The sequence below is a fragment of the Physella acuta genome, unplaced genomic scaffold (assembly GCF_028476545.2).
Source record: "Physella acuta isolate Inbredline_101_S28 unplaced genomic scaffold, ASM2847654v3 ptg000225l, whole genome shotgun sequence".
Lineage (NCBI taxonomy): Eukaryota > Metazoa > Mollusca > Gastropoda > Physidae > Physella > Physella acuta.
This window is the reverse complement of record NW_026731744.1, coordinates 826,927-853,294: the sequence shown is the minus strand read 5'-3', so window position 1 is coordinate 853,294 and position 26,368 is coordinate 826,927. Positions and strand designations below refer to the sequence as shown.

The following is a 26,368-nucleotide window of genomic DNA, read 5'->3' as shown; positions in this document are numbered from 1 at the left end:
TTTGATTGAAAGGTGTTAAGATTTGACTGAAAGGTGTTAAGATTTGACTGAAAGGTGTTAAGATTTGACTGAAAGGTGTTAAGATTTGACTGAAAGGTGTTAAAATTTGATTGAAAGGTGTTAAGATTTGACTGAAAGGTGTTAAGATTTGACTGAAAGGTGTTAAGATTTGTGGTTGTTCCCGAAGGTAAATGATCACAGAAGTCGTTAAAGGCGAGGCAGACATAATGAGATAAACCCTTGCATTATTTTAGTAAACAAATTGGTAACTTATGTATAAACGCTAACTTAGTTTTTGAAAAATATCTCTTTAGTGTTTTCTTCTATAAACAAACTTTTGCTTTTCGTTAGTTATTCCATATTTAATAAAATAAAAAAAATTCTTCAGTTTTTTTTTTAACTTTTCTTCTTTCATAATCTTTTCTTATTTAAAAAAAAAGATTTTTTCTTAAGTTTTCCATATTTAGACAAACCTGTCACCTAGGCAACCTATGACCTGTGACCTCTAACCTGTATAAAATTTCTGTTTACCAGAGGAAGGAAAAGGAAGCTGAGAGAAACAAGGAGTACAATGATATGATGCGGCAGAAGGCACAGTCTGTAAGTCTTTGGTGGGGGTCAATGGGGGTCACTGGGGTCAGTTGTCTGGTGGGGTCAGTGGTCTGGTGGGGTCAGTGGTCTGGTTGTCTTGTGGGGTCAGTGGTCTGGTGGGGTCAGTGGTCTGGTTGTCTAGTGGGGTCAGTGGTCTGGTTGTCTAGTGGGGTCAGTTGTCTAGTGGGGTCAGTGGTCTGGTTGTCTTGTGGGGTCAGTGGTCTAGTGGGGTCAGTGGTCTTGTGGGGTCAGTGGTCTAGTGGGGTCAGTGGTCTGGTTGTCTTGAGGGGTCAGTGGTCTGGTGGGGTCAGTGGTCTGGTTGTCTAGTGGGGTCAGTGGTCTGGTGGGGTCAGTGGTCTGGTTGTCTTGTGGGGTCAGTGGTCTAGTGGGGTCAGTGGTCTGGTTGTCTAGTGGGGTCAGTGGTCTGGTTGTCTAGTGGGGTCAGTGGTCTAGTGGGGTCAGTGGTCTGGTTGTCTAGTGGGGTCAGTGGTCTGGTTGTCTTGTGGGGTCAGTGGTCTGGTGGGGTCAGTGGTCTTGTTGTCTTGTGGGGTCAGTGGTCTAGTGGGGTCAGTGGTCTGGTTGTCTAGTGGGGTCAGTGGTCTGGTTGTCTAGTGGGGTCAGTGGTCTGGTGGGGTCAGTGGTCTGGTTGTCTAGTGGGGTCAGTGGTCTAGTGGGGTCAGTGGTCTAGTGGGGTCAGTGGTCTAGTGGGGTCAGTGGTCTGGTGGGGTCAGTGGTCTGGTTGTCTAGTGGGGTCAGTGGTCTGGTGGGGTCAGTGGTCTGGTTGTCTAGTGGGGTCAGTGGTCTAGTGGGGTCAGTGGTCTAGTGGGGTCAGTGGTCTGGTTGTCTAGTGGGGTCAGTTGTCTAGTGGGGTCAGTGGTCTGGTTGTCTTGTGGGGTCAGTGGTCTGGTTGTCTTGTGGGGTCAGTGGTCTAGTGGGGTCAGTGGTCTAGTGGGGTCAGTGGTCTAGTGGAGTCAGTGGTCTAGTGGGGTCAGTGGTCTGGTTGTCTTGTGGGGTCAGTGGTCTGGTGGGGTCAGTGGTCTGGTAGGGTCAGTGGTCTAGTGGGGTCAGTTGTCTAGTGGGGTCAGTGGTCTAGTGGGGTCAGTGGTCTGGTGGGGTCAGTTGTCTAGTGGGGTCAGTGGTCTGGTTGTCTAGTGGGGTCAGTTGTCTTGTGGGGTTAGTTGTCTTGTGGGGTCAGTGGTCTGGTTGTCTAGTTGGCTCAGTGGTCTAGTGGGGTCAGTTGTCTAGTGGGGTCAGTGGTCTGGTGGGGTCAGTGGTCTGGTTGGCTAGTGGGGTCAGTGGTCTAGTGGGGTCAGTGGTCTGGTGGGGTCAGTGGTCTGGTGGGGTCAGTGGTCTGGTGGGGTCAGTGGTCTAGTGGGGTCAGTTGTCTGGTGGGGTCAGTTGTCTGGTGGGGTCAGTGGTCTAGTGGGGTCAGTGGTCTAGTGGGGTCAGTGGTCTGGTTGTCTAGTTGGCTCAGTGGTCTGGTGGGGTCAGTGGTCTGGTTGTCTTGTGGGGTCAGTGGTCTAGTGGGGTCAGTTGTCTAGTGGGGTCAGTGGTCTAGTGGGGTCAGTGGTCTTGTTGTCTTGTAGGGTCAGTGGTCTGGTCTTGTGGAGTCAGTGGTCTGGTTGTCTTGTGGGGTCAGTGGTCTGGTTGTCTAGTGGGGTCAGTGGTCTGGTGGGGTCAGTGGTCTGGTGGGGTCAGTGGTCTGGTGGGGTCAGTGGTCTAGTGGGGTCAGTGGTCTAGTGGGGTCAGTGGTCTGGTTGTCTTGTGGGGTCAGTGGTCTGGTTGTCTTGTGGGGTCAGTGGTCTGGTTGTCTTGTGGGGTCAGTGGTCTAGTGGGGTCAGTGGTCTGGTTGTCTAGTGGGGTCAGTGGTCTAGTGGGGTCAGTGGTCTAGTGGGGTCAGTGGTCTAGTGGGGTCAGTGGTCTTGTTGTCTTGTGGGGTCAGTGGTCTGGTTGTCTAGTGGAGTCAGTGGTCTGGTTGTCTTGTGGGGTCAGTGGTCTGGTTGTCTTGTGGGGTCAGTGGTCTGGTGGGGTCAGTGGTCTGGTGGGGTCAGTGGTCTGGTGGGGTCAGTGGTCTGGTTGTCTTGTGGGGTCAGTGGTCTGGTTGTCTAGTGGGGTCAGTGGTCTGGTTGTCTTGTGGTTGTCAGTGGTCTGGTTGTCTAGTGGGGTCAGTGGTCTTGTGGGGTCAGTGGTCTAGTGGGGTCAGTGGTCTGGTTGTCTAGTGGGGTCAGTGATCTAGTGGGGTCAGTTGTCTTGTGGGGTCAGTGGTCTGGTTGTCTTGTGGGGTCAGTGGTCTAGTGGTGTCAGTGGTCTTGTTGTCTTGTGGGGTCAGTGGTCTGGTTGTCTTGTGGGGTGAGTGGTCTGGTTGTCTTGTGGGGTCAGTGGTCTGGTTGTCTTGTGGGGTCAGTGGTCTGGTTGTCTTGTGTGGTCAGTGGTCTAGTGGGGTCAGTGGTCTGGTTGTCTTGTGGGGTCAGTGGTCTAGTGGGGTCAGTGGTCTGGTTGTCTTGTGGGGTCAGTGGTCTGGTTGTCTTGTGGGGTCAGTTGTCTTGTGGGGTCAGTGGTCTGGTGGGGTCAGTGGTCTGGTGGGGTCAGTGGTCTGGTGGGGTCAGTGTTCTGGTTGTCTTGTGGGGTCAGTGGTCTGGTTGTCTAGTGGGGTCAGTGGTCTGGTTGTCTTGTGGGGTCAGTGGTCTGGTTGTCTAGTGGGGTCAGTGGTCTAGTGGGGTCAGTGGTCTGGTTGTCTAGTGGGGTCAGTGGTCTAGTGGGGTCAGTGGTCTGGTTGTCTTGTGGGGTCAGTGGTCTGGTTGTCTAGTGGGGTCAGTGGTCTGGTTGTCTAGTGGGGTCAGTTGTCTTGTGGGGTCAGTGGTCTTGTGGGGTCAGTGGTCTGGTTGTCTTGTGGGGTCAGTGGTCTGGTTGTCTAGTGGGGTCAGTGGTCTGGTTGTCTTGTGGGGTCAGTGGTCTGGTTGTCTAGTGGGGTCAGTGGTCTGGTTGTCTAGTGGGGTCAGTGGTCTGGTTGTCTTGTGGGGTCAGTGGTCTGGTTGTCTAGTGGGGTCAGTGGTCTGGTTGTCTTCTGGGGTCAGTGGTCTGGTTGTCTTGTGTGGTCAGTGGTCTAGTGGGGTCAGTGGTCTAGTTGTCTAGTGGGGTCAGTGGTCTAGTGGGGTCAGTGGTCTGGTTGTCTAGTGGGGTCAGTGGTCTAGTGGGGTCAGTGGTCTGGTTGTCTTCTGGGGTCAGTGGTCTAGTGGGGTCAGTGGTCTAGTGGGGCCAGTGGTCTGGTTGTCTTGTGGGTTCAGTGGTCTGGTTGTCTTGTGGGGTCAGTTGTCTTGTGGGGTCAGTGGTCTTGTGGGGTCAGTGGTCTGGTTGTCTTGTGGGGTCAGTGGTCTGGTTGTCTAGTGGGGTCAGTGGTCTGGTTGTCTTGTGGGGTCAGTGGTCTGGTTGTCTAGTGGGGTCAGTGGTCTGGTCGTCTAGTGGGATCAGTGGTCTGGTGGGGTCAGTGGTCTGGTTGTCTAGTGGGGTCAGTGGTCTGGTTGTCTAGTGGGGTCAGTGGTCTGGTGGGGTCAGTGGTCTGGTTGTCTAGTGGGCTGGTGGGGTCAGAGGTCTGGTTGTCTAGTGGGGTCAGTGGTCTGGTTGTCTAGTGGGGTCAGTGGTCTAGTGGGGTCAGTTGTCTGGTGGGGTCAGTGGTCTGGTTGTCTAGTTGGCTCAGTGGTCTAGTGGGGTCAGTGGTCTAGTAGGGTCAGTGGGGTCAGTGGTCTGGTGGGGTCAGTGGTCTAGTTGGCTCAGTGGTCTAGTGGGGTCAGTGGTCTAGTGGGGTCAGTGGTCTGGTTGTCTAGTGGGGTCAGTGGTCTGGTGGGGTCAGTTGTCTAGTGGGGTCAGTGGTCTAGTGGGGTCAGTGGTCTTGTGGGGTCAGTGGTCTGGTTGTCTTGTGGGGTCAGTGGTCTAGTGGGGTCAGTGGTCTGGTTGTCTAGTGGGCTCAGTGGTCTAGTGGGGTCAGTGGTCTAGTGGGGTCAGTGGTCTGGTGGGGTCAGTGGTATGGTTGTCTAGTGGGCTCAGTGGTCTAGTGGGGTCAGTGGTCTAGTGGGGTCAGTGGTCTAGTGGGGTCAGTGGTCTAGTGGGGTCAGTGGTCTGGTGGGGTCAGTGGTCTGGTGGGGTCAGTGGTCTAGTGGGGTCAGTGGTCTGGTGGGGTCAGTGGTCTGGTTGTCTGGTGGGGTCAGTGGTCTGGTTGTCTTGTGGGGTCAGTGGTCTGGTTGTCTAGTTGGGTCAGTGGTCTGGTTGTCTAGTGGGGTCAGTGGTCTGGTTGTCTTGTGGGGTCAGTGGTCTGGTTGTCTAGTGGGGTCAGTGGTCTGGTTGTCTTGTGAGGTCAGTGGTCTGGTGGGGTCAGTGGTCTGGTTGTCTTGTGGGGTCAGTGGTCTGGTTGTCTAGTGGGGTCAGTTGTCTAGTGGGGTCAGTGGTCTGGTTGTCTAGTGGGCTCAGTGGTCTAGTGGGCTCAGTGGTCTAATGGGGTCAGTGGTCTAGTGGGGTCAATGTTCTGGTGGGGTCAATGGTCTAGTGGGGTCAGTGGTCTGGTTGTCTAGTGGGGTCAGTGGTCTGGTTGTCTTGTGGGGTCAGTGGTCTGGTTGTCTAGTGGGGTCAGTGGTCTAGTGGGGGCAGTGTTCTAGTGGGGTCAGTGGTCTGGTTGTCTAGTGGGGTCAGTGGTCTGGTTGTCTTGTGGGGTCAGTGGTCTAGTAGGGTCAGTGGTCTGGTGGGGTCAGTGGTCTGGTTGTTTAGTGGGCTCAGTGGTCTGGTTGTCTTGTGTGGTCTGGTTGTCTAGTGGGGTCAGTGGTCTGGTTGTCTTGTGGGGTCAGTGGTCTAGTGGGGTCAGTGGTCTTGTGGGGTCAGTGGTCTGGTTGTCTAGTGGGGTCAGTGGTCTAGTGGGGTCAGTGGTCTGGTTGTCTAGTGGGGTCAGTGGTCTAGTGGGGTCAGTGGTCTAGTGGGGTCAGTGGTCTAGTGGGGTCAGTGGTCTAGTGGGGTCAGTGGTCTGGTGGGGTCAGTGTTCTGGTGGGGTCAGTGGTCTAGTGGGGTCAGTGGTCTGGTGGGGTCAGTGGTCTGGTTGTCTTGTGGAGTCAGTGGTCTGGTTGTCTAGTGGGGTCAGTGGTCTTGTGGGGTCAGTGGTCTGGTTGTCTAGTGGGGTCAGTGGTCTAGTGGGGTCAGTGGTCTGGTTGTCTAGTGGGGTCAGTGGTCTAGTGGGGTCAGTGGTCTGGTTGTCTTCTGGGGTCAGTGGTCTAGTGGGGTCAGTGGTCTAGTGGGGCCAGTGGTCTGGTTGTCTTGTGGGGTCAGTGGTCTGGTTGTCTTCTGGGGTCAGTGGTCTGGTTGTCTTGTGTGGTCAGTGGTCTAGTGGGGTCAGTGGTCTAGTTGTCTAGTGGGGTCAGTGGTCTAGTGGGGTCAGTGGTCTGGTTGTCTAGTGGGGTCAGTGGTCTAGTGGGGTCAGTGGTCTGGTTGTCTTCTGGGGTCAGTGGTCTAGTGGGGTCAGTGGTCTAGTGGGGCCAGTGGTCTGGTTGTCTTGTGGGGTCAGTGGTCTGGTTGTCTTGTGGGGTCAGTTGTCTTGTGGGGTCAGTGGTCTTGTGGGGTCAGTGGTCTGGTTGTCTTGTGGGGTCAGTGGTCTGGTTGTCTAGTGGGGTCAGTGGTCTGGTTGTCTTGTGGGGTCAGTGGTCTGGTTGTCTAGTGGGGTCAGTGGTCTGGTCGTCTAGTGGGGTCAGTGGTCTGGTGGGGTCAGTGGTCTGGTTGTCTAGTGGGGTCAGTGGTCTGGTTGTCTAGTGGGGTCAGTGGTCTGGTGGGGTCAGTGGTCTGGTTGTCTAGTGGGCTGGTGGGGTCAGAGGTCTGGTTGTCTAGTGGGGTCAGTGGTCTGGTTGTCTAGTGGGGTCAGTGGTCTAGTGGGGTCAGTTGTCTGGTGGGGTCAGTGGTCTGGTTGTCTAGTTGGCTCAGTGGTCTAGTGGGGTCAGTGGTCTAGTAGGGTCAGTGGGGTCAGTGGTCTGGTGGGGTCAGTGGTCTAGTTGGCTCAGTGGTCTAGTGGGGTCAGTGGTCTAGTGGGGTCAGTGGTCTGGTTGTCTAGTGGGGTCAGTGGTCTGGTGGGGTCAGTTGTCTAGTGGGGTCAGTGGTCTAGTGGGGTCAGTGGTCTTGTGGGGTCAGTGGTCTGGTTGTCTTGTGGGGTCAGTGGTCTAGTGGGGTCAGTGGTCTGGTTGTCTAGTGGGCTCAGTGGTCTAGTGGGGTCAGTGGTCTAGTGGGGTCAGTGGTCTGGTGGGGTCAGTGGTATGGTTGTCTAGTGGGCTCAGTGGTCTAGTGGGGTCAGTGGTCTAGTGGGGTCAGTGGTCTAGTGGGGTCAGTGGTCTAGTGGGGTCAGTGGTCTGGTGGGGTCAGTGGTCTGGTGGGGTCAGTGGTCTAGTGGGGTCAGTGGTCTGGTGGGGTCAGTGGTCTGGTTGTCTGGTGGGGTCAGTGGTCTGGTTGTCTTGTGGGGTCAGTGGTCTGGTTGTCTAGTTGGGTCAGTGGTCTGGTTGTCTAGTGGGGTCAGTGGTCTGGTTGTCTTGTGGGGTCAGTGGTCTGGTTTTCTAGTGGGGTCAGTGGTCTGGTTGTCTTGTGAGGTCAGTGGTCTGGTGGGGTCAGTGGTCTGGTTGTCTTGTGGGGTCAGTGGTCTGGTTGTCTAGTGGGGTCAGTTGTCTAGTGGGGTCAGTGGTCTGGTTGTCTAGTGGGCTCAGTGGTCTAGTGGGCTCAGTGGTCTAATGGGGTCAGTGGTCTAGTGGGGTCAGTGGTCTGGTGGGGTCAATGGTCTAGTGGGGTCAGTGGTCTGGTTGTCTAGTGGGGTCAGTGGTCTGGTTGTCTTGTGGGGTCAGTGGTCTGGTTGTCTAGTGGGGTCAGTGGTCTGGTTGTCTAGTGGGGTCAGTGGTCTAGTGGGGTCAGTGTTCTAGTGGGGTCAGTGGTCTGGTTGTCTAGTGGGGTCAGTGGTCTGGTTGTCTTGTGGGGTCAGTGGTCTAGTAGGGTCAGTGGTCTGGTGGGGTCAGTGGTCTGGTTGTCTAGTGGGCTCAGTGGTCTGGTTGTCTTGTGTGGTCAGTGGTCTGGTGGGGTCAGTGGTCTGGTTGTCTAGTGGGGTCAGTGGTCTGGTTGTCTTGTGGGGTCAGTGGTCTAGTGGGGTCAGTGGTCTTGTGGGGTCAGTGGTCTGGTTGTCTAGTGGGGTCAGTGGTCTAGTGGGGTCAGTGGTCTGGTTGTCTAGTGGGGTCAGTGGTCTAGTGGGGTCAGTGGTCTAGTGGGGTCAGTGGTCTAGTGGGGTCAGTGGTCTAGTGGGGTCAGTGGTCTGGTGGGGTCAGTGTTCTGGTGGGGTCAGTGGTCTAGTGGGGTCAGTGGTCTGGTGGGGTCAGTGGTCTGGTTGTCTTGTGGAGTCAGTGGTCTGGTTGTCTAGTGGGGTCAGTGGTCTTGTGGGGTCAGTGGTCTGGTTGTCTTGTGGGGTCAGTGGTCTAGTGGGGTCAGTGGTCTGGTTGTCTTGTGGGGTCAGTGGTCTAGTGGGGTCAGTGGTCTGGTTGTCTAGTGGGGTCAGTGGTCTAGTGGGGTCAGTGGTCTAGTGGGGTCAGTGGTCTGGTTGTCTAGTTGGCTCAGTGCTCTGGTGGGGTCAGTGGTCTGGTTGTCTTGTGGGGTCAGTGGTCTAGTAGGGTCAGTGGTCTAGTGGGGTCAGTGGTCTAGTGGGGTCAGTGGTCTGGTTGTCTAGTGTGGTCAGTGGTCTGGTTGTCTTGTGGGGTCAGTGGTCTGATGGGGTCAGTGGTCTAGTTGGGTCAGTGGTCTGGTTGTCTAGTGGGGTCAGTGGTCTGGTGGGGTCAGTGGTCTGGTTGTCTTGTGGGGTCAGTGGTCTGGTGGGGTCAGTGGTCTGGTTGTCTTGTGGGGTCAGTGGTCTGGTTGTCTAGTGGGGTCAGTGGTCTGGTTGTCTAGTGGGGTCATTGGTCTGGTTGTCTAGTGGGGTCAGTGGTCTGGTGGGGTCAGTGGTCTGGTTGTCTAGTGGGGTCAGTGGTCTGGTTGTCTAGTGGGGTCAGTGGTCTAGTGGGGTCAGTGGTCTGGTTGTCTAGTGGGGTCAGTGGTCTGGTTGTCTAGTTGGCTCAGTGGTCTAGTGGGGTCAGTTGTCTGCTTGCCTACAAGTAACCATACAATTATGAGCAAGACATTACCCCCTTGTCTATTTCTCTTGGGTCATCTTCCCTTTATCATTACTCCAGAGAACTTTTTGTTAATCACTAATATACTATGTACCTTAAATAGGGATATAGATATAATAATATGTGGGGCTATTAATAATTGTCCTAGGCCCACCAAATGTTGTGTATGTTTACATTTTCCCTTTCCCTCTAGCGTAACCCACCTAAGCAGGGCTGGGGTACACCAACCTATGAGGAGATGCTGGACAAGAAGAGAGCTCAGGAGTCACAGTACAGGTAAGCACTAGAGTCACTGACTCAGTCCTTCATTAGAGTCACTGTTTCATTGTTATATTAGAGTCACTGACTCAGTCCTTCATTAGAGTCACTGACTCTTTTAACTTTATAGTACAGCCTCCCCTAACTAAACACCTGTATGTTTCAGACGAGCCAATGATATTGGACTTGATTCAGACCCTCACGTAAGGGAGGTACGTAGTTTTCTTACAAAGAATTCCATAGTTCAGCAGATGTAAGTGGTCAAGCTTAGGCTACCGGCTTGATTTGTTGTGGTCTTGATGTTAGTTTCTTTTGATGTGGTAAGATGTGGAGTGTTATGTAGAATCATGTGTCATCACAATTAGCTTTGTTGTATGATGGAGGGGAGGGAATTGTATGTTTGACAACATGTTTGGTTACTTGAGTTTGTTAGATGAACCACCGTATTGATAATGTTTGGTTACTTGTGTTTGTTAGATGAACCACCGTATTGATAATGTTTGGTTACTTGTGTTTGTTAGATGAACCACCTTATTGATCTGTGTAAATCCTCTCTAAATAGATGGACAAAAATGTCCTTCCTGACATTCCCCTGTCCAGCCCTACATAGGTAGTTGAATGGCTGCCTAAATTGTGACTGTTCAATGATATGTAAGCCCTACATAGATAATTGAATGGCTGCCTAAATTGTGACTGTTCAATGATATGTAAGCCCTACATAGATAATTGAATGGCTGCCTAAATTGTGACTGTTCAATGATATGTAAGCCCTACATAGATAATTGAATGGCTGCCTAAATTGTGACTGTTCAATGATATGTAAGCCCTACATAGATAATTGAATGGCTGCCTAAATTGTGACTGTTCAATGATATGTAAGCCCTACATAGATAATTGAATGGCTGCCTAAATTGTGACTGTTCAATGATATGTAAGCCCTACATAGGTAGTTGAATGGCTGCCTAAATTATGACTGTTCAATGATATGTAAGCCCTACATAGGTAGTTGAATGGCTGCCTAAATTGTGAATGTTCAATGATATGTAAGCACATGCATAAAATGACCTTAAGGAACCAGGGTAGCACTGAAAATAAATATTTGGAAGTGAGCCCATAATTTGTTGATACAACCAATAATATTTGGAAGTGAGCCCATATTTTGGTGATACAACCAATAATATTTGGAAGTGAGCCCATATTTTGGTGATACAACCAATAATATTTGGAAGTGAGCCCATATTTTGGTGATACAACCAATAAATATTTGGAAGTGAGCCCATATTTTGGTGATACAACCAATAAATATTTGGAAGTGAGCCCATATTTTGGTGATACAACCAATAATATTTGGAAGTGAGCCCATATTTTGTTGATACAACCAATAATATTTGGAAGTGAGCCCATATTTTGGTGATACAACCAATAAATATTTCAGGTGACCCCATAATTTGTTGATACAACCAATACAATTAAATGAACAATTTGACATGACACACAAATAGATGCTGTATTATCTGTGGGCACACAGATATACACTTACAATTTTTGTGGGGGTAGACAGATATACTGTATAGATATCAACTAACAATTTTTGTGTGGGCACGCAGATATACAGTATAGATATCAACTAACAATTTTTGTGTGGGTAGACAGATATAGGCTTACTGTATAGGTATCAACTAACAATTTTTGTGTGGGTAGACAGATATACTGCATAGATATCAACTAACAATTTTTGTGGGTTAAATAGAGATATTCTGTTCTTGTTTTAAATGAACAATTATTGTGTGAGTTGTACACATATTAAACTTGAAATTTTTGTGGATATTAGACATATAGAGGGCCAATATTGTACACATATTAAACTTACTATTTTTGTGGATATTAGACATATAGAGGGCCAATATTGTACACATATTAAACTTGAAATTTTTGTGGATATTAGACATATAGAGGGCCAATATTGTACACATATTAAACTTGAAATTTTTGTGGATATTAGACATATAGAGGGCCAATATTGTACACATATTAAACTTACTATTTTTGTGGATATTAGACATATAGAGGGCCAATATTGTACACATATTAAACTTGAAATTTTTGTGGATATTAGACATATAGAGGGCCAATATTGTACACATATTAAACTTACTATTTTTGTGGATATTAGACATATAGAGGGCCAATATTGTACACATATTAAACTTGAAATTTTTGTGGATATTAGACATATAGAGGGCCAATATTTTACACATATTAAACTTACAATTTTTGTGGATATTAGACATATAGAGGGCCAATATTGTACACATATTAAACTTGAAATTTTTGTGTATATTAGACATATAGAGGGCCAATATTGTACACATATTAAACTTACAATTTTTGTGGATATTAGACATATAGAGGGCCAATATTTTACACATATTAAACTTACAATTTTTGTGGATATTAGACATATAGAGGGCCAATATTGTACACATATTAAACTTGAAATTTTTGTGGATATTAGACATATAGAGGGCCAATATTGTACACATATTAAACTTGAAATTTTTGTGGATATTAGACAGAGATCAGGATTAAAGAGCTGGAGAGAGATCTTTCTGCTGCCAAGTAAGTTTGATCAATTAATTTTTTGATCATCAACTTATTTAGTCAGTACAAAAGTGAGGTTCTACTCTTGTCCAGTTTGCGACTTTTGATTTTTTGAGGAAGGACCAAGGTGCTTGTCTGCTTTTACATGTATTGTCTTTAATTGTCTTCTTGTGGCCACCACCTGACATCAAATATCTGGCCATGTGGCCATCAAAGTTTCTTGCAGTCAACAATGTTTTTTTAAATGTAAAACACATTTTTCATGCTGACATTTTGTGAAATAAATTTGACACAAAGTTGGTCAGTCTACCACAGTCTACCTCAGTGAAACTAGTACCTTTGACTTGATGAATTCTGTCTCTTTAGCTCAATAAAAATTGTGCTTTAACTTGAATCTGGTACCTTTGACTTGATGAATTCTGTCTCGTTAGCTCAATAAAAATTGTGCTTTAACTTGAATCTGGTACCTTTGACTTGATGAATTCTGTCTCGTTAGCTCAATAAAAATTGTGCTTTAACTTGAATCTGGTACCTTTGACTTGATGAATTCTGTCTCGTTAGCTCAATAAAAATTGTGCTTTAACTTGAATCTGGTACCTTTGACTTGATGAATTCTGTCTCGTTAGCTCAATAAAAATTGTGCTTTAACTTGAATCTGGTACCTTTGACTTGATGAATTCTGTCTCGTTAGCTCAATAAAAATTGTGCTTTAACTTGAATCGATCCCTTCCCCCATTAGGGTGAGTCATGAATATTTAATTTCTGTTGGCACCTGTTAAGTATTGTTGACCAAGTCTGTTGTGGTTGTCTAGCAGCAGTAGCCTCATTCTCATCTCCCTGGCCTCATTCTCACCTGTATAGCCTCACCTGTATAGCCACACCTGTATAGCCACACCTGTATAGCCACACCTGTATAGCCTCACCTGTGTAGCCAATCTTGGGCTAGGTGTATGTGGAGATTTCAGCTGATGGTAAATAGTTCTGTATGTTGTACAAGGTTGGATTTGGCAAAGTACTTTCTTCTTTCATCTTTGACTGTAGTTGGGGTATGTCCATTCACTTGGCTGATATATTTTTATTATCTAATAATCACAACAACAAAAAATCTTTCTCTAAGTGAAAATTAGGATTGGTTTTTTTTATGAAACAATTATTTTTGTGCCTAATGCTTTGAATTTCCATAGTGGCTGAGTAAGATAGTTGAAATTCTTTGGTTCATGGTTTCAAATAATGGCCTGTGGTTTATGGTGTTTTCCCATTTTTTCCCTATGTGAAGAGATGTATTTGACCTTGACACTGCGGAGCTGGTCCAGGAGTACAAAGATGTGGTAACCTCAGACAGCTGTGTGTTGTGTTGTCCTGCTGGCACGCACTGACCAACTAGTTTCTGGTCATCTATTAGTGGACGTCTCCATGTGCTTACCCAGCACTGCCTCACTCATCTAATGCACCCTGTATTTTTCATGTGTTGGCTTGCTTTGTTTTGTAACCTCTTTGCTATGTATATGTAGGTCAAAGTTCAATGTCAGGGCTCAGAAACTTATTTGCATGTTGTAACTACTACTGATATTCTCTTGATATTCAGGTTCATTCCATTCTACATTTACCTGGTTTTATAGCTAAAAAAATTTGAACTATAGAAGAACTATTAGAATAAAAATGTTTCCCCTATATGAGAGTTGTTAAAATAAAATTGTTTCCCCTATAGGAGAGCTGTTAAAATAAAATTGTTTCCCCTATAGGAGAGCTGTTAAAATAAAATTGTTTCCCCTATAAGAGAGCTGTTAAAATAAAATTGTTTCCCCTATAGGAGAGCTGTTAAAATAAAATTGTTTCCCCTATAGGAGAGCGGCCATGACCCACCAACGAGACGGCAGCTATAATGGTATTCTAGATGACCCCTATTGGTTAAGTCCCAGGAGTAGATATGACAGCATGGTAAATTCTCCAGCCAATCTTCTAGTCATGACATTAACCCTTAGTTCCTTGACATTAACCCTTAGTGCCATGACATTAACCCTTAGTGTCATGACATTAACCCTTAGTGCCATGACATTAACCCTTAGCCTCTAGAGAAACTTGTATATATTAATAGATTTTTCTTCCACCAGCCTTTTGAATTGCCTCCTTTAGTATCTTTAGCATTGCTTTTGTTATTAAAGGCCATCAACTACAAAATTTTTGTTTTAAAAGGCCGACAACTCTAAACATTTTTGTTTTAAAAGGCTGATAACTCTAGACATTTTTGCTTTAAGGGCTGTTAACTAAAGACATTTTTGTTTTAAAAGGCTATTAACTAAAGACATTTTTGTTTTAAAAGGCTATTAACTACAGACACGTTTGTTTTAAAAGGCTATTAACTACAGACATTTTATTTAAAACTTTAAAGTAGAATTTAGGAAGTAGAAAAACCTAAAAACAAAAACATTTTATAAACAATTAAAACTTTAAATTAGAATTTAGGAAGTAGAAAAACCTAAAAAAAAAATTTGTATCAACAACTAAAACTTTAAAGTAGAATTTATCTGATCAGACCAAATCTCCCATGATTCATGTGTACTAGCTGCTTCTGCTACTTACCTAAAAATAACTTTATCTTTTGATGGCTTCTGCTAAACTTACCTAAAAACAACCTTATCTTTTGATAGCTTCTGCTAAACTTACCTAAAAACAACCTTATTTTTTTATGGCTAGACTTCTCTCCTTTTTTATTTATTTTCTTAATTCTAAAATGTATCAGTCCAACCTTTGCATGTATTTTAAAATTCCTTGTTGAAATGTATATAAACATATAGTGAATTCTTTAAGTGCAATCAAATGTAGAAGTGTATGAACTAAATGTTCTCATTGCACTTGAGCACAACACAAACTGTTGTTGGCAGTCTCTTCTAGATCTAATTAAACTTTTATGAACAAATAAGCCTAAATTGTTATATTTGCATCAAGTTTATACAACTGGACATGAGACATTGAATGCAGAAGTTGCATCAAGTTTATACAACTGGACATGAGACATTGAATGCAGAAGTTGCATCAAGTTTATACAACTGGACATGAGACATTGAATGCAGAAGTTGCATCAAGTTTATACAACTGGACATGAGACATTGAATGCAGAAGTTGCATCAAGTTTATACAACTGGACATGAGACATTGAATGCTGAAGTTGCATCAAGTTTATACAACTGGACATGAGACATTGAATGCAGAAGTTGCATCAAGTTTATACAACTGGACATGAGACATTGAATGCTGAAGTTGCATCAAGTTTATACAACTGGACATGAGACATTGAATGCAGAAGTTGCATCAAGTTTATACAACTGGACATGAGACATTGAATGCAGAAGTTGCATCAAGTTTATACAACTGGACATGAGACATTGAATGCAGAAGTTGCATCAAGTTTATACAACTGGACATGAGACATTGAATGCAGAAGTTGCATCAAGTTTATACAACTGGACATGAGACATTGAATGCAGAAGTTGCATCAAGTTTATACAACTGGACATGAGACATTGAATGCAGAAGTTGCATCAAGTTTATACAACTGGACATGAGACATTGAATGCAGAAGTTGCATCAAGTTTATACAACTGGACATGAGACATTGAATGCAGAAGTTGCATCAAGTTTATACAACTGGACATGAGACATTGAATGCAGAAGTTGCATCAAGTTTATACAACTGGACATGAGACATTGAATGCAGAAGTTGCATCAAGTTTATACAACTGGACATGAGACATTGAATGCTGAAGTTGCATCAAGTTTATACAACTGGACATGAGACATTGAATGCAGAAGTTGCATCAAGTTTATACAACTGGACATGAGACATTGAATGCTGAAGTTGCATCAAGTTTATACAACTGGACATGAGACATTGAATGCAGAAGTTGCATCAAGTTTATACAACTGGACATGAGACATTGAATGCAGAAGTTGCATCAAGTTTATACAACTGGACATGAGACATTGAATGCAGAAGTTGCATCAAGTTTATACAACTGGACATGAGACATTGAATGCAGAAGTTGCATCAAGTTTATACAACTGGACATGAGACATTGAATGCAGAAGTTGCATCAAGTTTATACAACTGGACATGAGACATTGAATGCAGAAGTTGCATCAAGTTTATACAACTGGACATGAGACATTGAATGCTGAAGTTGCATTGTCCATGATAGGAGGGAAATTACCACCCATTTTGTTACTGCTAAAAAAACAATTGATTAGAACTATTTTAAAGTATACTGTATCATTACATCGTGATTATAATTTTTCTTTTTGAAAGTAACAAAGTAGTTATGACTAGAGCGGAAAGTGTCAAATAGTACACTTTTTTTATGAAGAAACTCCAATTTTAAAAAAAAAATCATAAAAATATTTGAGACTAAAAAGTTGAATCAATCAGTAGGCATTGAATGGTTGTTAGAGCATAGTAACTTGAGGCAACTGATTTTCTTACAATTTTCATCTTATTGGGCTTCTTGTATTGTTTTCCCATGGTGTTATCCTGTGGTGTCACTTCGTGGTGTCACTTTGTGGTGTCATCCCTTGTAATATCTTTTGTTTTTCTCCCAACATTCCCAGTTTTCTAATTATTAAAATATTCTTTAACTAACATTTTACTTCAATCTTGATCTAGAAAGCAAACAAAAAATATTTCTAAAAATGTTAAAAATAGAATTTGATCTAATAATAAAGGATAAACTAGCTGAACGCTGATTGGATAATACTAATCATGCTATATTTAAACTTTTTAAAAAATCTGATTGGCTGACACAATCCTGCATGTTTAAATTTTTTTACTAATAATTTCACGCTCTGCTTCAGCTCTCACGGCTAGTGGAGTTCAATGTTAGTTTGCAGGTAACTGGTCAGTTTTATAATGTTAGCTTGCAGGTAACTGGTCAGTTTTATAATGTTAGCTTGCAGGTAACTGGTCAGTTTTATAATGTTAGCTTGCAGGTAACTGGTCAGTTTTATAATGTTAGCTTGCAGGTAACTGGTCAGTTTTATAATGTTAGCTTGCAGGTGACTGGTCAGTTTTATAATGTTAGCTTGCAGGTAACTGGTCAGTTTTATAATGTTAGCTTGCAGGTGACTGGTCAGTTTTATAATGTTAGCTTGCAGGTAACTGGTCAGTTTTATAATGTTAGCTTGCAGGTGACTGGTCAGTTTTATAATGTTAGCTTGCAGGTAACTGGTCAGTTTTATAATGTTAGCTTGCAGGTAACTGGTCAGTTTTATAATGTTAGCTTGCAGGTAACTGGTCAGTTTTATAATGTTAGCTTGCAGGTAACTGGTCAGTTTTATAATGTTAGCTTGCAGGTGACTGGTCAGTTTTATAATGTTAGCTTGCAGGTGACTGGTCAGTTTTATAATGTTAGCTTGCAGGTAACTGGTCAGTTTTATAATGTTAGCTTGCAGGTAACTGGTCAGTTTTATAATGTTAGCTTGCAGGTAACTGGTCAGTTTTATAATGTTAGCTTGCAGGTAACTGGTCAGTTTTATAATGTTAGCTTGCAGGTGACTGGTCAGTTTTATAATGTTAGCTTGCAGGTAACTGGTCAGTTTTATAATGTTAGCTTGCAGGTAACTGGTCAGTTTTATAATGTTAGCTTGCAGGTAACTGGTCAGTTTTATAATGTTAGCTTGCAGGTAACTGGTCAGTTTTATAATGTTAGCTTGCAGGTGACTGGTCAGTTTTATAATGTTAGCTTGCAGGTAACTGGTCAGTTTTATAATGTTAGCTTGCAGGTGACTGGTCAGTTTTATAATGTTAGCTTGCAGGTAACTGGTCAGTTTTATAATGTTAGCTTGCAGGTAACTGGTCAGTTTTATAATGTTAGCTTGCAGGTGACTGGTCAGTTTTATAATGTTAGCTTGCAGGTGACTGGTCAGTTTTATAATGTTAGCTTGCAGGTAACTGGTCAGTTTTATAATGTTAGCTTGCAGGTAACTGGTCAGTTTTATAATGTTAGCTTGCAGGTAACTGGTCAGTTTTATAATGTTAGCTTGCAGGTGACTGGTCAGTTTTATAATGTTAGCTTGCAGGTAACTGGTCAGTTTTATAATGTTAGCTTGCAGGTAACTGGTCAGTTTTATAATGTTAGCTTGCAGGTAACTGGTCAGTTTTATAATGTTAGCTTGCAGGTAACTGGTCAGTTTTATAATGTTAGCTAACTTTAACGGATACTAATTTGCTGAATATATCATCTGTGTAGTTCAGGCTAGTAAAATATGTGTATGGCTTGTAATGTTTCACTTGTGTAGAGCTGGAAAACTAACACCACTGAGTTTGAAAGTTGCAAGTGACTTCATTTGAATTGTTGTATTTGAAAGTTGCAATTGACTTGATGTGAATTGTTGTATATGAAAGTTGCAAGTGACTTGATGTGAATTGTGATATTTGAAAGTTGCAAGTGACTTGATGTGAATTGTTGTATTTTAAAGTTGCAAGTGACTTGATGTGAATTGTTGTATATGAAAGTTGCAAGCGATTTGATGTGAATTGTTGTATTTGAACGTTGCAAGTGACCTGATGTGAATTGTATTTTTTAATGCTTGCTTAAGGATGAAGTGAACAGCTCTAGTCAAACACATGCAAGAACCATCATGAAGGTAATCAGCTGGTTGGCATACAACCCCTCTTACATGAGGGTACAACCCATCTAACATGGTTGTTCACCTACAACCACTTTAGCATAAACCAAAAGTCAGATCCCAAAATTGAACATGAAAACCTTGAGAAAAAAACTAATCTAGTGAAAGATGATGACTGGATGTTTTATATATCAGGGAGGATACAAGTGTATCATCAGATAATGATACAAATTGATCATTAATTAGTGATGCAAGACTGCATATATAGCTAAAGCACTAACCTACTAACCCACATTGCCTCAGCATCAGCTAGCAAATTGTGTTTGTAGAAAATATATTGTTTGTATGCCACGACTTGGTTAGTCAATTCTTCATGTAGCATGCTCTTACATTTCCTTGATCTGTAGTTCAGACAGTTTTTATAACTTGATTACAAGAAAAATTTAAGAACATTTTTTCATTTGACTGCTCACAACAAGAAAATTTCAAGAACATTTTGTTATTTGACTGCTCAAAAGTGTGTTGTACCTTGACAATTAAATTTTTTGTAATGAGATATAAATTTGAGTACCTTGACTCACTGGGGAGACATAGTGACATCTAACCTTGACACCATACATTATAGGACCAACCTTGACACCATTATAGGACCAACCTTGACACCATACATTATAGGACCAACCTTGACACCATTATAGGACCAACCTTGACACCATACATTATAGGACCAACCTTGACACCATACAATATAGGACCAACCTTGACACCATACATTATAGGACCAACCTTGACACCTTACAGTATAGGACCAACCTTGACACCATTATAGGACCAACCTTGACACCATACATTATAGGACCAACCTTGACACCATGCATTATAGGACCAACCTTGACACCATACATTATAGGACCAACCTTGACACCCTACATTATAGGACCAACCTTGACACCATTATAGGACCAACCTTGACACCATACATTATAGGACCAACCTTGACACCATTATAGGACCAACCTTGACACCATACATTATAGGACCAACCTTGACACCATTATAGGACCAACCTTGACACCATACATTATAGGACCAACCTTGACACCATACAATATAGGACCAACCTTGACACCATACATTATAGGACCAACCTTGACACCTTACAATATAGGACCAACCTTGACACCATTATAGGACCAACCTTGACACCATACATTATAGGACCAACCTTGACACCATGCATTATAGGACCAACCTTGACACCATACATTATAGGACCAACCTTGACACCCTACATTATAGGACCAACCTTGACACCATTATAGGACCAACCTTGACACCATACATTATAGGACCAACCTTGACACCATTATAGGACCAACCTTGACACCATACATTATAGGACCAACCTTGACACCATTATAGGACCAACCTTGACACCATACATTATAGGACCAACCTTGACACCATACATTATAGGACCAACCTTGACACCATACATTATAGGACCAACCTTGACACCCTACATTATAGGACCAACCTTGACACCATACATTATAGGACCAACCTTGACACCATACATTATAGGACCAACCTTGACACTCTACATTATAGGACCAACCTTGACACCATTATATGACCAACCTTGACACCATACATTATAGGACCAACCTTGACACCATACATTATAGGACCAACCTTGACACCATTATAGGACCAACCTTGACACCATTATAGGACCAACCTTGACACCATTATAGGACCAACCTTGACACCATACATTATAGGACCAACCTTGACACCATTATAGGACCAACCTTGACACCATACATTATAGGACCAACCTTGACACCATACATTATAGGACCAACCTTGACACCATACATTATAGGACCAACCTTGACACCATACATTATAGGACCAACCTTGACACCATACATTATAGGACCAACCTTGACACCATACATTATAGGACCAACCTTGACACCATTATAGGACCAACCTTGACACCATACATTATAGGACCAACCTTGACACCATACATTATAGGACCAACCTTGACCTTTACATGTACTCACCCTGTATATAACCTTGACCCTTTGACCCCATTAAGCCTACAACTGCCAGTGTTCTGTGTTAAAGCCTGTCTTATTTTTTTCTGACTAGAACTATCAGGACCCTAACAAGAACCTGCTGTTACAGAACCCCCAAGATGCCACCTACTACAACTCTCTGCCCTTAGGTAACAACACCTACTACAACTCTCTGCCCTTAGGTAACAACACCTACTACAACTCACTGCCCTTAGGTAACAACACCTACTACAACTCTCTGCCCTTAGGTAACAACACCTACTACAACTCTCTGCCCTTAGGTAACAACACCTACTACAACTCTCTACCCTTAGGTAACAACAAGTACTACACCTCTCTGCCCTTAGGTAACAAGTACTACACCTCTCTGCCCACTACACCTCTCTGCCCACTACACCTCTCTGCCCACTACACCTCTCTGCCCACTACACCTCTCTGCCCACTACACCTCTCTGCCCACTACACCTCTCTGCCTTTAAGTAACTTTGCTTTAAATCCTCAACATGCTTGTGTTGTTTTGATGTATTTTGTATGGGTTGCTGGTGATTGAAAAAACTGATCCAACTTTAGGCACAGGGCAGAATGAGAAGCAGAGACGGAGTAAAGAGGAATATGACAGGGCATTGAGGAAACAAATGGAAGAGTCAGCATACGCCAGGAAATTGTAAGAATTGTTGTATGTTGTTGATAAAGGTTCTTGTATGTAGCTCAGCTGATTTTAGAAGGTTGTTGGATGTCAGATGTTGGATGGAGCTGAAATGATTATAGAAGGTTGTCAGATGTTGAATGTCAGATGTGTCTGTCCCCAGGGAGAGAGAGCAAGGTCTTCTGATCAACGACAATGGCATCGTCAACTCTGACCCAGCCCTGGTTTTGTATGACACCCGCCCACGCAGGAAGGACCCGGCTCTGGAGGCATATAACAACAAAATTCTGGCTGACCTCAATAAGCTGGATGAAATCAGGTAACACCTCACCTGACTACTTTCTACCTCACCAGACCACCTCATCCGTCTACCTCACCTGTCTACCTCACCTACCTCACCTGTCTATCTCACCTGACCACCTCACCTGACTAACTCATCTGACTACCACACCTACCTACCTCACCTGTCTACCTCACCTACCTACCTCACCTGTCTACCTCACCTGACCACCTCACCTGTCTACCTCACCTGTCTACCTCACCTGTCTTCCTCACCTGACTACCTCAGCTGTCTACCTCACCTGTCTACATCACCTGACCACCTCACCTGTCCACCTCACCTGTCTACCTCACCTACCTCACCTGTCTACCTCACCTGTCTACCTCACCTGTCTACCTCACCTGTCTACCTCACTTGTCCGCCTCACCTAACAACCTGATTTGATCACCTCACCTGTTTACCTCACCTGTCCACCTTACCTGTCTACCTCACCTGTCTAACTCACCTGTCTACCTCACCTGTCTACCTCACCTGTCTACCTCACCTGTCTACCTCACCTGTCCATCTCACCTAATTTCAACATTGTATAATGTCATAGTCTAATTGCCCTAACATTCCTGTATGCCTACCTGATTTGATCACCTCACCTGTCTACCTCACCTGTCCATCTCACCTGAATTCAACATTGTATAATGTCATTGTCTAATGCCCTAACATTCCTGTATTTACATGACCAGCCCTAGATCCAATGCTATCCTGGGTCGCAGACCATTAAACGGTGACAGGAGCTACCTGGGGGGTGGTATTAATCCCCCACCTCTGCAGCTCGGGCGGACCCCTGGAAGTATTCTTGACTTGGGCTTTGATCCCGGCCTTGACCCACCCACTCGCATCTCCTCCCTGAACCCCCCAGCTGGACTACAGTACCAACCCTCGTAAGTAGCGCCACACTGGCCAGTCTGGGGAAGCTCAGCTCTGGCTGCTTCCTCTGGTCATATGTGTTTGTAGTTCCATCTCTTGACCTAATGTCTATGTACATACAGTTAGCAGGTGTACAATTTTTGTACAAAAAATGTAATAAACAGAAAACAAAAATTTGAATGTAACAAACATGAAACATCAAGACTTGAATGAATGAACATAAGACAAAATCTTGAATGTAACAAACATTAATTGTCTGTTTTCAAACATTGGTCTCATATTCTAAACTGTTTAATATTGGAGTTAAAGTATTCTGTTGCGTGCAGCTAGACTAGAATGCAATTTTCTTTCTCCTTATTTGCATGGTTCCACTGAAAGATGTCTTGTTACAAGCTTTTATTTAGTTGGCAACATGTTTGTGGATTGGTGGCAAATCTTGTAACTCAGTTTTGACAAACTTCTAATACAGCAATTTCGTCCACATTTTCCAGATGTCTTCGTCTTTGATGACAATGCATGAATAAATTTTTTTTAAAATGTAATTAAATGTTAAATTAGTCATTAAAAATTAAAGGGTTTAGAGATTAATGGGACATAAGAAGATTAAATGCTAGAGATTACTCAATAGATTACTTTATTCATTAACAGAAGGAAAGATAACTAGCTAGTTACTATGACCCAACCAGTCTGGTGAGCTGTGGTTCACGCGGAATGTTTACAATCGTTGAGACAAGTCGAATTAGTGAAGGTTATTAAGGGCAGAAAATAAAGATTTTAAACAATGCGAATCTAAAGGGATTAAGTCCTTGATCAGCACACTGTTGTCTGTAAATTGTGGTCACGGGGCAGATATTCATCTTTTTCATGTCGCCAGCTACTGATGATGTTTTCAAGCAAATATCTTTTAGTCATGTCAACTTCATGAATTAGGAATCACTCAAATGTAGAAAAAAAACATAAAAAACCTTTATAGCAACATTCTTTTAAATGCACTGAAAATAAAATTGAACTAGTTTGCTTTCTTTAATAAAAGCTTTGGTCGCTCATGAGATCTTTTACATATTTTAGCGACAAAAGCTTTTATTAAAGAAATAAAATTAGCTTTATTTTCTTATTTTCAGTGCATTTAAAAGCTTTTTGCTATAATTTTTTTTTATAAATGTGTTTTAAATTCTACCTACCTTTATTTTATAAATACAATGCACTTTAACAAAGTAATTTCTTCATGAGTTAAGAATTGGTTTGTTGATTGATATCATGATGCTCCTGATGGGATAGGTTGAACATTAGAAGGATGTGTCAACTGTAGAAGGGGCAATGAGAGTCACATGACATTTTTTTCTTCTTAAGTTTTATGCTTATGAAATTAGAATTTAATTAGATTGGAATTTCACAACTTTTTTTTTTGTATACTGTAACAAATATTGATCAATACTGTTGACACAGGAGTTTGATAAGGCAAAAACTGTCATTGGGTGTGTCTAGTATTTGTGTGCGGAGTGTGATGTTTTAGATGGGGTGGGTGGGGTTGTTTGGATTTCATTGATCTAAAGTAAAATTTATTTTTATGTTAGTTTCCTATATACTGATAGTAAAAAAAGGAAGTCACTACCTTTTTCTTTTTTTTTACTTACCTCATATAGTGTTCTACCTTGAATGGCTGATTGATTCACAGTGCTACTCTTGCATTGATGTCTTAAAAATCTAGACAATTACCCCCATTTTTTTGGGAAAGAGAATAATACTCTGTGCAAAAAAAGCATGGTGTTTATTGAAAAATCACTAATGAACTCTAGGCATAGGAAGATTTTAAATAGCATATTATGGTAAATTTAGCTCAGTACATAAGCTAAGAATGGGGAGGCGGGATTCAATGAAGATTTAGTTTGAATTTCTGACAAAATTTAAAAGTTGTTTGATAAAACCAAAGCTTCAACTCAGTTTGCGTAACAATATTTAAAAAATGAAGTCACATAAATATATTGAAATTTTGTTGCATGTATTGCATTTAAGTAAACACAATGGCCCTTTTGATTGTGATTATGTTGATCTTTTATTGGCCAGGGCGACGCCTGGCCAGGACGGCTAGTCACTTATAAATTTTTAAAATGACAGTTTCCAGATGTTTTTTTTTATAATTTCATCTCAGAAAAGAATCTTCATCCATATTTTTATTCCTATTTTTGCTCAAGATTTCAGCAGCTATAATAAGCTCAGATACCTCTAACATAAAACATTGATCCTTTGGTTATAATGTGTTTGGAATCAATGTTTGCAAATGTTTTTAAATTGTGATTTTATCAAATCTTTGAGAGATTTGTTACATATTGATACACATAAAACATTGAAATAGTTGTCATATTTTAAATAGTGTATCACATAGTAAATAAAGTTAAATTTGAACCTTCCCCTGTATTTTTACAACTTTCATCATTTAGTAAATAAGGAATTTTTAAATGAAATTGGTGCCTGCAAGTGGACAAATGCTTGTAGTTTTTCTGTGTGGGCAAAAGCATCTTTGTACTGAAAGTTTTTCTGAATGGGCAAATGTATGTTTATACTGAAAATTGTGGACAATTTCATGTTTGCACTGAAATTTGGACAAATGCATGTTAGTAATGAAATTTGGACAAATGCATGTTGCTGTTCCATTGGAGACAAATCTTCCTAAACTGTGAGTTACAATTGTTTTTAACTTTCCTTTTGGGCGTGGTCACTTCACATTTTCTGCATCCTAGTGGCCTTGATTCACTGTTGGGCGTTGTCACTTGTTTCACTGTTGGGTGTGGTCGCTTGATTCACTGTTGGGCGTGGTCACTTGTTTCACTGTTGGGCGTGGTCACTTGTTTTACTGTTGGGTGTGGTCACTTGTTTCACTGTTGGGTGTGGTCACTTGTTTTACTGTTGGGTGTGGTCACTTGTTTCACTGTTGGGTGTGGTCACTTGATTCACTGTTGGGTGTGGTCACTTGTTTCACTGTTGGGCGTGGTCACTTGTTTTACTGTTGGGCGTGGTCACTTGTTTCACTGTTGGGCGTGGTCACTTGTTTCACTGTTGGGTGTGGTCACTTGTTTTACTGTTGGGTGTGGTCACTTGTTTCACTGTTGGGTGTGGTCACTTGATTCACTGTTGGGTGTGGTCACTTGTTTCACTGTTGGGCGTGGTCACTTGTTTCACTGTTGGGCGTGGTCACTTGTTTCACTGTTGGGTGTGGTCACTTGTTTCACTGTTGGGTGTGGTCACTTGTTTCACTGTTGGGTGTGGTCACTTGTTTCACTGTTGGGTGTGGTCGCTTGATTCACTGTTGGGTGTGGTCACTTGTTTCACTGTTGGGTGTGGTCACTTGTTTTACTGTTGGGTGTGGTCGCTTGATTCACTGTTGGGTGTGGTCACTTGTTTCACTGTTGGGCGTGGTCACTTGTTTCACTGTTGGGCGTGGTCACTTGTTTCACTGTTGGGCGTGGTCACTTGTTTCACTGTTGGGCGTGGTCACTTGTTTCACTGTTGGGCGTGGTCACTTGTTTCACTGTTGGGCGTGGTCACTTGTTTCACTGTTGGGCGTGGTCACTTGTTTCACTGTTGGGCGTGGTCACTTGTTTCACTGTTGGGCGTGGTCACTTGTTTCACTGTTGGGCGTGGTCACTTGTTTCACTGTTGGGCGTGGTCACTTGTTTCACTGTTGGGCGTGGTCACTTGTTTCACTGTTGGGCGTGGTCACTTGTTTCACTGTTGGGTGTGGTCACTTGATTCACTGTTGGGCGTGGTCACTTGTTTCACTGTTGGGTGTGGTCACTTGTTTCACTGTTGGGCGTGGTCACTTGTTTCACTGTTGGGCGTGGTCACTTGTTTCACTGTTGGGTGTGGTCACTTGATTCACTGTTGGGCGTGGTCACTTGTTTCACTGTTGGGCGTGGTCACTTGTTTCACTGTTGGGCGTGGTCACTTGTTTCACTGTTGAGCGTTGTCACTTGATTCACTTTTCGGTGTGGTCACTACATTTACTTTATGTCAACTATATTTTTTCTGATGGACTTGTAAAGTTAGGTTAAGCCTAGTATTGTAAAGTTAGGTTAAGTCTAGTCTTGTAAAGTTAGGTTAAGTCTAGTCTGGTAAAGTTAGGTTAAGTCTAGTCTGGTAAAGTTAGGTTAAGTCTAGTCTGGTAAAGTTAGGTTAAGTCTAGTCTGGTAAAGAATTAAAGACCATTTGA

General features: G+C 43.2%; 1 protein-coding gene across 16 annotated transcripts in view; it reads left to right on the top strand.

The window, feature by feature from the left end:
* Positions 1 to 26,368, top strand: part of LOC131937921 (centrosome and spindle pole-associated protein 1) — a 96,369-nt gene that overhangs the window by 30,567 nt on the left and 39,434 nt on the right. For 13 of the 16 annotated variants that reach the window (XM_059295677.1, XM_059295672.1, XM_059295673.1 and 10 more), the window contains 11 exons: positions 535 to 600; positions 8,941 to 9,023; positions 9,172 to 9,217; positions 11,578 to 11,624; positions 12,883 to 12,934; positions 16,452 to 16,487; positions 18,195 to 18,242; positions 20,388 to 20,463; positions 20,885 to 20,978; positions 21,124 to 21,279; positions 21,978 to 22,175. In XM_059295677.1, the coding sequence (XP_059151660.1) occupies positions 535 to 600; positions 8,941 to 9,023; positions 9,172 to 9,217; positions 11,578 to 11,624; positions 12,883 to 12,934; positions 16,452 to 16,487; positions 18,195 to 18,242; positions 20,388 to 20,463; positions 20,885 to 20,978; positions 21,124 to 21,279; positions 21,978 to 22,175 (902 nt within the window). Of the gene's footprint in view, positions 1 to 534; positions 601 to 8,940; positions 9,024 to 9,171; positions 9,218 to 11,577; positions 11,625 to 12,882; positions 12,935 to 13,450; positions 13,545 to 16,451; positions 16,488 to 18,194; positions 18,243 to 20,387; positions 20,464 to 20,884; positions 20,979 to 21,123; positions 21,280 to 21,977; positions 22,176 to 26,368 lie in introns of all 16 variants that reach the window. The other 3 variants (XM_059295666.1, XM_059295667.1, XM_059295675.1) reach the window with 3 other exon arrangements.